Genomic DNA, 11,543 nt, shown 5'->3' with positions numbered 1-11,543 from the left:
TTAAATGCATTATTTTGTGACGGAATATCTACGTTCCTACTCAAGAATGTTGTATGGCAAACTTTATCTATAAATCCCTACTTACATGTATATCATACATCATAGACAAACAAACCTTATATGTATAACTTATTCGATTTATTTGATGATATATTTCGAAATCTTTTCACTACAAACAATACTCGAAGCCTCAGATTAGGTAAAGTTCGAAACAAGTTCCGGAGCTTCGCATGAGATTTTTATTCTCAGGCACATTTATTCACAACTAAATTCGGAGTGATTAATCAGTCTGAAACCATATACGACTACTTTATTATTTATATATACCATAGAAGATTTGCGTGCACCGTTGTAGATTTGGGGCTCAATGCTAGCTAGGCCTGGCTTCAACTTTTTATCCCATACACAATTTTAGTGCTACCGAGGTCCAATATATATAAGAGTAATTACAAAAAGAAAACGAAAATTGTCTTTCCTTTTCATTTTTGTGCAATTATTCCTCCACTGATAATTATTTTTTCTTTCTATGTTTATCATATTTTACTAATTTTTCAGTAAAACCCTTGTTATCTCAAACGTCTATATTTTTGTGGACAGAGGGAGGATCGTTTAATTTAATTAAAACTTAGACTTTTTTCAATCGTAAACTATAACTCAAAATTAAGTAAATTAGCTCCAATGGAACTTAAAATCAATCTCATAATTAGTTTTTGAGTAAAATATACTCTCTCTGTCCCATAAGAGTATGCATTATTTCCTTTTTATTCTGTTCAACAAAAGTATGCACTTTATAATTTTGGAAACTATTTTCTCTCTAATGAGGTGGGATCCATCATATACTAAGAGCATCCACTACGTTGTTCCCCCACCGTTCCTTAAACTACTATTTGCGGGCCCCACTGTAGTTTTTAACTCCATTCCTTAACTAAGGAACGGAACCTGCAACCCTCCGTTCCTTATCCGTTTCTTAACCGTTCTTTAAATTACTATTCATTCAATTTCATTTTTTTTATTTTTATTTCCAACCCAATTCAATTAAAACAAACACACTTCATTAAAAAACACACAACATAAAAAAATTACAACTTAAAATTCTAAAAAATAAAAAAACACACAATTAAAATCCTAAAAAATTAAATGTTGCATAATTTAAAATACAAATTTAAAGAAAATAAAAAAACTACTCTGCCGGCGAATCACCCCCCGAAGGCGGTCGAGGTGGAGGGGGAGTCGGAAGGCCAAGTTGTGCTGCCATATGCACAATTCCGTTCCACCAGGCCGCGTATTGGGAGGGCGAGAAGCGGGAAGTGTCCGACATTGTGGCGGTCATGTACACCGCCATAAGGGTGTTCGAGCCTCCCCCCGAGCCCGCCTGGCTTGATTCGCCTCGGCCCTTCCTCGCTCTAGCCGCCTTCGTCCCTTGCGGCGTACGGCGCGCACGGCTGGATCCCCCGTCATCGCCGACCGTACCCGCAAACTCCTGCGGTGCACCCTCTTGTCCGCCGCTGCCCTCACCGGTGTCACCAGACGAGTATTGGCCACTCGCCGTGTGCTTCGTGCGCTTCGAGGTTGAGCCCGAGCTGGAGCGGACACCGCCGACCCACCGTTCCTCGTACTTGACAGCCTGCCAAACATCAACAAATCTGAATTGTTTGTAAATGTCCTGGTTGTAGACGCGCAAAGCCGCCCTCAGAATGTCGGCTCCCGAAGCTCCGCTTTGGTAGTGCGCCGCTTCGGTTGAGTAGATGCCGCAGAAGTTTTTGACCTGTTTGTCGACTCGGCCAAAGTGAGAGCGGAGCATTGTATATGTGCGCTTCCGGGAGCCTTTCGGCTTAATCTGGTGGTAGATCTCGGTGATCTTTTCCCAGAAACGCTTGTGGGCTTGTTGATTCCCGACGATAGGATCGTACAAGACGGTGATCCAGGCGTTGTACACCGCCATCGTTACGTTGTTGCTGTACGGATGCCGACCTAGATCCTCCACTTCTTCCTCCTCCTCCTCCTCCTCGCCCGCCTCCGACTCCGCCCTGGAGCTTCCACCGCCTCGGCCTCCTCCCCCTCCTCCTCCTCGCCCGCCTCGGCCTCCTCCCAGAGTGGGTTCAAAGGGGAAATCCTCCCGAATCTGGGATAATCCATGCGAATACCGCGGGGCGGAGGGTCAAGCGTATGCATCCACGTCGAAAGTGGGTGGTTGGTACCCACCAGGCATGGCCGAACCCGCCGTGCCCGGCGTCGACGAACCGGAACCATCAAGTGTGTTGTACATGGTATCCCAATCGGTAAACGTGTTGAGATCCCACCCGCCGGAGCCGCCACCGCCGAAGTTGCCGTCGCCGGACATTGTTTATGAGATGTTAGATGAAAATTGGAGAGGAAATGAAGTTGATTTTAGGAAGAATAGACTGTGTGTGAAATGAGGATGCATTAGGAGTATTTATAGAGTAAAAAATTTAAAAAAAAATTAAAAAAAAGAAGAAAAACGGATATAAAACGGTAATATTACCGTTTACACATTTTTTAATTTTTTTTTTATAAATTTGAATTTTTTTAAAAAAAAGATTTATTGCGTCATAAATGACGACGCCCACTCGCGGGCCGGCGAGTGGGCGTCACGCACGACGCAGGGGCGCGCCACGTCGCCGAAGCGCGTAGCGACGCAGGCCGTGCCGCGTCTCGCGACGACGGCACACGGCACGGCCTGGGCACAGAAAGCATGTCCGCAACGCATCACGCGCCCGTTTCGTTCCTCCGGCACGAAACGCGGAACGCGGGCGGTGCGCGTTGTGGATGCTCTAATAATACTTTAATTACTCTTTTATTTCTACATTTCTCTTACTTTACTAATTGTGCATTAAAACATGTGCACAACCAAAAATGTATACTCTTGTAAATGGTTGATATAAAATTATAATTTAATGTGACATTTATATTAAAATAAATGTAAATTTAATGTAAATAATTAAAGATGAGCAAAGGTAAACCTCAAGTTCATTATTCCATTTTTATCTTTTGTACTTGACCTATTATTTGACATTTATCCAATATAAAATGATGATTCAACTTTCAACCTATTTATTAAAATAAAAATATATTACCAATTAAATTATGTTTAATTATTTAAAAGTCCAAGTTGGAATAAAAAATATTCATGGACATATATTATAGTCACGTAGCAAAACATTGTAATTGACCGGTCATTGGTGTTGTGATTTGACGTAAAATAGTCACGTTAGATGCCTTGTATATCTTCAATAACTACTTCATCTACTTTGATTAGGAGTGGGTCGATACGAGATATCGTGTCGAAAATTTTGTATCGTTATCATATCAAAATATAGATATGAAAGAATTTCATATCGTTACCGTATTGAAAGTTTTGGTATATCGGATTTCGGTATACCGAAATTTCGGTGTGGATAATATCTATACCGTTACCGTATCGAAATTTCGGTATATCGTACCAAACTTCGGTATACCGTTCTGAACGGTATATCGAAATTAAATGGATATCTATTTATGATTTTAGGGTTTCCAATAAATATTTTTTGAATATATAAATAAATTAAATGGATATCTATTTATGATATTAAAGTTTTAATCTTTAAAAAATAAATTATATTATTATTATAATTAGTATAAACGATATGTATCGATAATTCAACACTTATTGATTTTCGATATATTTCGGTATACCGATAATATCGATATATATCAAATATTCGATATAAAACGGTATACCGCAATATAATAAAATTCATATCGTTATCGTATCGAAAATTTACGATACGGTATTGTATCGTATCAAAAATTTCAGTATACCAAAAATTTGATACGATCGATATACTGTTTTTGCGGTATATTTACCCAGCCCTAACTTTGATAGTAGTACCTTATGCTAAAATGCTAACAATGTACCGCAATTAATACAAAAATAGGCGCACGCACCCTGTAGAGTTAGCTAATGATGTGCTATAGTTTTTTTAACCTAATTCAATTTATTAATGAAGATTATATTATATTATATTATATTCACTCCGTCCGCGAATAGGAGTCTCGTTTTTCCATTTTAGTCCGTCCGTGAATATGAGTCACAGTTCACTTTTACCATAAATAGTAATATGGTCCTACCTTCCACTAACTCATTTCACTCACATATCATTTAAAACTAATATATACAAGTCGGACCCGTATTCCATTAACTTTTTTTTCACCCACTTTTTTTTAACATTTCTCAAAATACATGTCGCCTAGAAATGAGACTCCTAATGTCGGACAGATGAAATATTATATTATATTATATACCAACTCGATTATATCCCATTCTTTACCTAATGACTAGAATTTTATTCAACTCGATTATATCCCATTCTTCACCTAAAATATTATAGTACTAAATGGTTATGGTAATAAGGAAACAGCCAAATGGGTACGACTTCTTAACCAACTCGATTATATCCCATTCTTTACCTAATCACTAGAATTTTATTCACACAAAAAACAAAATATTTAAGTTTTACAACTGTGACTATTCTTTATCAATCATATCCATTTTAATCAATTAGGCATTAGCAAACCCTAACATATTTTTGGTCAAAAGGTGAAGGCCTAAAACATTATAGTGATTTACAGAGATAGCACTTTTGCAATCATTGATCAATATTCTCTTACACCTTTTCATTGGATCCAATTCAAATCTTGTCTTGTTGTACAACACAACTATAAACATACATATCCTCACTTAGAAGCAAACCAATATATTTTCAACTAATCCAAAAAAGAAAGCCTCATAAATTAAAGCAAAAGGAAGAAAACAACAACTGCCAGCTACATTATTTCAACACCACATACTTAAAAGCAGGATTCAAATTAACGAAACACATGATAATGGACAAACCCATTGAATTAGGACGCCTTTTCTTTTTGAATTTTTACCGCTCTAACTTCAATTTTTGTTTGCAGCATTTAATGGTTTATGTTTTAAAAAAAGTAAAACATAAATTTTTACATGTGACTGTTGAAGCCATTGGTTTCCAGATAAGCGGATAGACAATCATTCAATCACAAGAACATTGAAAATTCAAAATTTCACAATCTGTACAAGTTTTAATAATAATAATAAAAGATATTTAAAGTGTTAGTAATATCATTTTCTCTTCTTCTTTGATTTTTTACCGGAAAACAGAGAGCCGATTCCGAATAAACTCACAGTATAATTTGGGGCAATGTTCAAAACTGGAGTAATCCGAACTCCATTGTTGTACGATCTGCTGCTGCTCTTCCCCAGCGACGGCTTATTGTAATGGTAGAATTGATTATTAAGCCCCGGCGCCGGAGAGCTTCGCCGATTAATCGGCGCTTCCCGCAGCGAATTCTGCTTCTGCATCACTTTGGCCAACACCGAGGGCTTCGGATTGGGGACGGATCCCGTGGAGTTGCTCCGAGTCAGAAACTGCAGCGATCGCAGCAGGCCGCCACGATGATCGCAGTTGACGCTGCTGCTGCGGCGGAATTGCCAGAACGATTTGGCGATTGGTTTCCCCTCTTCCTCGAGGAACTCGACGAGCCGCTTCTTGTTCGAATTTTTGTCGTTTTTGCTAAAATTGGGGGCGATTTGCGTTGGCGGAGCGGTGGATTTGATCCGGACGGGGAGGGGGAGGATTTTGCCGTCGGCGAAGAGCTCGTCAGCGGAGGAGAGTTGGAGGTTTTGGGCGATGTAGAAATCGAAGTCGATTGTTGGATTCAATTGCAGATTGTTGTGCGATTCGACGGGGACGGAGTCCAAATCGTTGAGGTCGTGAGAGAAGGAGATCCTAGGGCTGAGAATCGGAGTGGAGAATTCGGAGCAGACATCGACCGCCATTGATAGAATTAGAAGAGTTAATGAAAGTGAGGATATTTATAAGTGGGTGTAGGAGAGAGGAGGGACATGGAGATTGACATTTTGTTTGTGTCAAGTGATTGAAGAAAAAGAATGAAAGCGATTGAATTTAAGCACCGAAAGGGGAAGGCATCAAATTGTAGCTGTTGAGAGCTTTGTAAAAGTAAAAGTGAAAGTGAAAGTGGGTGATTTTGGCGGGCAGGCCGCCTGATAATGTGGTTATGATGTTGGGTTTAATAATAAGGTTAGGTGATAACCACGTCTCAATGCAAATAATCACACGCATACATAGCTTATTAACATCATATTTTTAGGAATGGGATTCCATTGTATTTGCACGTGTTTCCTGGATCTAGAGGTGCCCATGGTTCCGATTTTTGAAATTGTCGAACCGCGAGGGTGTTTCGCGGTTACGGTTACGGTTTCGGTTCTGAACCAGTAGTTTTTCGGCGGTTGTTCAAGGTTCTTAACCGTCTTTTTTGCGGTTCCAACTTGGTTTCACTGTTTTCCGGCGGTTTTTCAAGGTTCAGATTTGGAACTGCTCGGAACTGGCAATTCTAGTATGGTTTCAGTTCGAAAAATTTTTAACCTGAACCGAACCACGGTTTAAAAATCGACGATTTTGATTTGGGTAAATTATCATGGTTTTGGTTCGGAACCGTAATCGGCGGTTACAATTTCGGTTTTAACCGCCGGTTCGGTAAACCTTGGGCAGGTCTAATTGGATGGCATATTATTTAGTCGTATTATTTCTTTCTAATTATAAATGATAGTATTTCATTTTGAGTTATCTCGTTACAATTGATCAATTTCCCCTTTCAAGCTAAAACTAAAACTTCAATCCTCTCTTTCTTTATATTTCTTTTTTACTTTATTCTGTTTTTTTATATTTTTCCTCTCTCGTAACTCAATACATAGTATCATTTTCTTAAGTTTTATGTTCAAAAGGAATCCATCACTTGTAGTAAGACGGAGAAAGTACTAATACTAAACATTTTTTTTTTAATTTGAGTTACAAATTTCGACTTTATTGTTTGTTTGTTAATTCATCTTATTTCCAATAGGAGAGTTTTTCAATTATTATTTCTTTTGGTTGTAAGTTGATTCTCATAAAATCGCAAGTACCTTAATTTCTAGTACATTATGTTGGTTCAATAATCATCCATTATTATTATTATTATTATTATTATTATTATTATTATTATTATCATTATTAATATTATTATTATTATTATTATTATTATTATTATTATTATTATTATCATCATTATCATTATTATTATTATTATTATTCCCCAAATATTTTATCGAGCTGCATTGATGAATTAAGAGTTTTTTTAAAAGTAAATTAAATATTCGATTTCGAAATTGTAATTAACTATGTGACTCCACTTAGACTTAATTGTAATCGAGACAATCTTTTGAATTTATTAATATTCGGACAACATGCGAAGACAATAATATATGGAGTACAATTAACTATAGTTTGCAGACCATTCATATAACTTAATTTCACGGTGTGGAATAATAATTAAGTAATGTCAATAATTTTATAAATGACGAATGATATGTCAACATATAAAAATGATGTCGCTACCACAATGAGTGTCCATAGACATAGAGTACTTTAAATCTGTTTGGTTAGAGAAATAGAGACAATACTTTTTTTCTTTTGCATTTCTAGCAAAAAGAGGTTGCTTTTTCTCAATGAATGTAGCATTTTATTTGAACATTCGTGAATATGAATCATTACTATATAGAGATACATTGATGGAGATGTATGCATAGCATCAAGTATATGGAGTACTACTTAAATTATTGCATTCTAAACCAATTATTAGAAATGTTAAGTGAAGTATTGATGTATCGAATTGTAATTTATGGACCAATGGTCAATATTAGTGAGATCAGTCTTGCTAATATTGGAGGGAGAACTACAAAGTTTTTTAAACGAGTGACACTTATATTAGATTTAACTATATCAATTAATGGAATGTGTCGCATGAAATATTGAAATGAGGGGACGTGCACAATATGGATTAAAATCACAAGCTAGGCCAGCAAAAATGATAGGATTCTATTACAATTACCACTAAAAAAATGATAAAAGATAATGCTTAAAAAACATCCTCATTTTTTGTCCTAACTATAATTAAGAGATACAAATTAAGCGTCCTAAAAAAACAAAGTTTAAAATAATTTATTCGATACTTTGTTTTGTGTCACAAGGTGTGATAGTTTAAAAAAAATTAAAACATAAGTAATTGCTTCTCTATTTTTATGTCCTTAAAAGATACTCCCACGTCTCTGAAGAGTATGCACTATTTCCTTTTTCGTCCGTCCCCAAAGAGTATGAACATTCCAATTTTAGAAACTCTCTTCTCTCTAATGAGGTGAGACATATTCTCCACTAACAATACTTAGAAAACTTTCTCTATCTATCTCTCTCTTATTTTACCAATAATACATTAAAATTCGTACCGAACTCAAAGTTCATACTCTAATTTGGGGACCGAGGGATAAGAGGAGAGGTATAGTGAAGGGGCTGCAGAAAGCGAGAAAACTGATGTTGGAAGGATGGAGGAGACGATCGTATATCTTCTTCTGCTTTAGTCAGGTTAAATAATTTAAATACTTTGGGCCTATTTTACGCAAATAAGTTGGGCCACCAAAAATGTTAGTGGACAATAAATTAAATAGGTTGGCTTATTGAATACTCCCTCCGTTCCATGTTAATAGAGTCATTTTCTATTTTAGGAAGTACAAGTTAATTGAGTCATTTCTATTTTTGACAAAAAGTAATTCTCTCTCTTTTTTTTTTATTTTCTCTTCATCTCTCTTACTTTATTCTCTCTTACTTTTTCCACTAACTATTTAACACACTATTCTTAAACTCTGTGCTGAAAAGAAATGTCTCTATTAACAAGGAACGAAGCGAGTATATATTAAGCATAATTATTTTAACAAATTTTTTTAATATATAATTTCATTATATTTACATTTTATTTGCTATTTTTTAAAACTATTAGTAAAACTTTTTGTGCTAAGAATTTTAAAATGTTGTTGTACAAATGGATATTCTGAAAAATTAACTATTCCTCACAGAACATGAAAATTTAAAATATAATAATTTTAAATAATTATTTAAAGTGCGAACTACAAAAATAGTCACTTAATTATGGGTTTATCTCATCAATAATCCCTAGACTTTAAAAATATTTACGGTAGTTCCTAATTGGTACTTTTGCACTATTTTCAACCAAAAATGCCCCCAGAAGTGAGATGAGCATTTTTGTCCATTCACAATTTCACCTTTTTTAATATGATATTATTTCAAACTATTTGCACTGCGTGCGATATTATGTTTTAGTATTAAATCTGTTATGCATTGCATGTAGTAAATCTGATATTATTTTAAAAACTATCTTGAATAAGGAAAAAGATTTGAAATAGAGAAGTTTCCACGTAAATATCATTTTAGATATCTAAACTATAGAAAAATATCATATCAAGTAATGACAACTCTACCCTAATGTTATGAAAGTAAAAAAAAATACCCTTTCATACCTTTGAGTGTTAAGAGCATCCGCAGCGCTGGCTCGTTGCCAGCTCGATCTCGTCTCATCGAGACGAGCCAGCATCGAGCCAGCACCGCAAACATCCGTCGCGTCGTGTAGCCCGGTGCCGAGAGGAGGCTGGCGAGCTCCCGTGCGGCCGTGACGCCCACTCGCCGGCCCGCGAGTGGGCGTCGTTTATATCCGTTGAAAAAATATTTTTTAAAAAAAAAATTCTGAAAAAAATCGAAAATAATTTTTTTTTCAATTATGTATTTTTCGTATTTTCGGATGTTGGTAATTTTCGTGGTTTTTAATGATTTTATGAATTATTAGTATTAATTTAATATTTCAATGAAATATTAATTGAATTTGTTGGAAATAAAAATAAAAAATGAAATTGAATGAATAGTTAAGAGATGAGATGGTTAAGAGATGGAGGGTTGCAGGTGCTATCTTTTTGTTAAGAGATGGGGTAAAAGTGCAATGGGACCTATAAATAGTTAAGGGATGAGACGGTATTGAGACGGTATTGAGACAAAGATGTGAATAACCTAAAACTTAAAAATTTATCCAAACACTAAAAAAAATACCATGGATTTGATTTAGTGTACCACCTTTTTGGTGCTCTCTAAAACAGACTTAAAGATCAATCAATGGTTTATGTTTAATGAAATTATTTAGTGTACTCGAGCCCTTCAAGTAAAAACCCTGAGCTCACTTAGGGATGTCCCATTTTGGTATTTCAATGTGTCCGTGAATTAAAGTTCCATTTGGTTTTTTGTAGAAAAGTAGATTCCACTATTTAACTAAATCATTACACTTAACATTCTATTACAAAACCAATAAATAAAAATGAGGTCTATATTCCAGTAACTCATTCTCCGTTATCATATGTCCAAATATGATAAGTGCAAATAAATTTTTATAAGGATCAAAAAGGTTAAAACCCAATCATCCAAAAACCTAAATCAGTTGCCAACATTTATCGATATCTCCTATGTTGAAACATGCGTGAAGTCAATTCCTTTTAGCTTCATTATTGAGCTTGAAGTATAACTGAAATATCCCCTCACATAAAATTTTGGCAAAAATACTTTTTCATTTATCTAACTCAGTAGCCATAAAGTTACTCAACCTTTCCTTAGACTATATTGGAGACAACATTACTACATCTTTATAAACACACACACACACACACATTGATATATCGCATGCAAAATTCGACCATGGAAAATAGTAAACTTTTTCATATACTACTATTGATCTCATTCTCACTCACACTTGCAACTCCATTTGCACATGGTTGGGGCTTTGAAGGCCACACAGCCATCTGCCGAATCGCCTCTCTCAATTCTTCGAATCACACGTAACAATAACATATGCAACAGGCTAGGCTTACCAAACCAACATTAGCAGCACTTACAAAACTGCTGCCAATAAATGGCGATTTTAGAGCGTTGTGCCCATGGGCCGACACAGTGAAGTTTCGCTACCGGTGGTCGTCATCACTACACTTCATCAACACCCCTGAACGCCTTTGCTCCTACTCATATACCAGCTACATTTTTTTTTCTTTTTTTGAGGTTGTCTGATTTAAAATAAAGGATAATAAAATAAAAATGAAATTGCAGGGGATTGCAAAGACAGAGGTGGAGTGAATGGCAATTGTATGGAAGGAGCAATCAGCAATTATACTGCACGACTAAACCTTAAGAAAATCTAATTGTTGTAAACATAATTAAATTAGATAATATAACAGAGGCATTGCTCTTCCTGTCACATTTTATAGGAGACATTCATCAGGTAAAGGAATTACATTAACATATCAAATTCTGAAAATTTTTTGGCTATAAAAATGATGGAATATTTGCAGCCGCTACACACGGGATTTGCCTCGGACAAAGGAGGTAACACAATCAAAGTGCGATGGTTCAACAGAGCATCGAAACTACATCATGTGAGCTAACTTTGATTTTAATTAATAGGACTACTAAAAATTAGTCATATTTTCATAGTCCAAATCTGACCTTTTTTGTTGATTATTTGTAACAGGTATGGGATACTGATATAATAAAAAGTGCACAGGGAAAAGGAGCATCTGCTACAAC

At 35.8% G+C, this 11,543-nt stretch overlaps 1 protein-coding gene across 1 annotated transcript; it reads right to left on the bottom strand.

Annotated features, from left to right (window-relative positions):
- Positions 1 to 5,143: 5,143 nt before the first annotated feature.
- On the bottom strand, positions 5,144 to 5,860 carry LOC121754405. The gene has a single exon (XM_042149769.1). It carries the CDS (start codon positions 5,858 to 5,860, stop codon positions 5,144 to 5,146), a length of 717 nt encoding a protein of 238 aa, XP_042005703.1.
- Between the last annotated feature and the right edge of the window lie 5,683 nt (positions 5,861 to 11,543).

The sequence above is a fragment of the Salvia splendens genome, chromosome 11, assembly GCF_004379255.2.
Source record: "Salvia splendens isolate huo1 chromosome 11, SspV2, whole genome shotgun sequence".
NCBI classification, from domain to species: domain Eukaryota; kingdom Viridiplantae; phylum Streptophyta; class Magnoliopsida; order Lamiales; family Lamiaceae; genus Salvia; species Salvia splendens.
The sequence above is the reverse complement of the archived record's forward strand: the minus strand, read 5'-3'. Positions and strand labels throughout refer to the sequence as shown.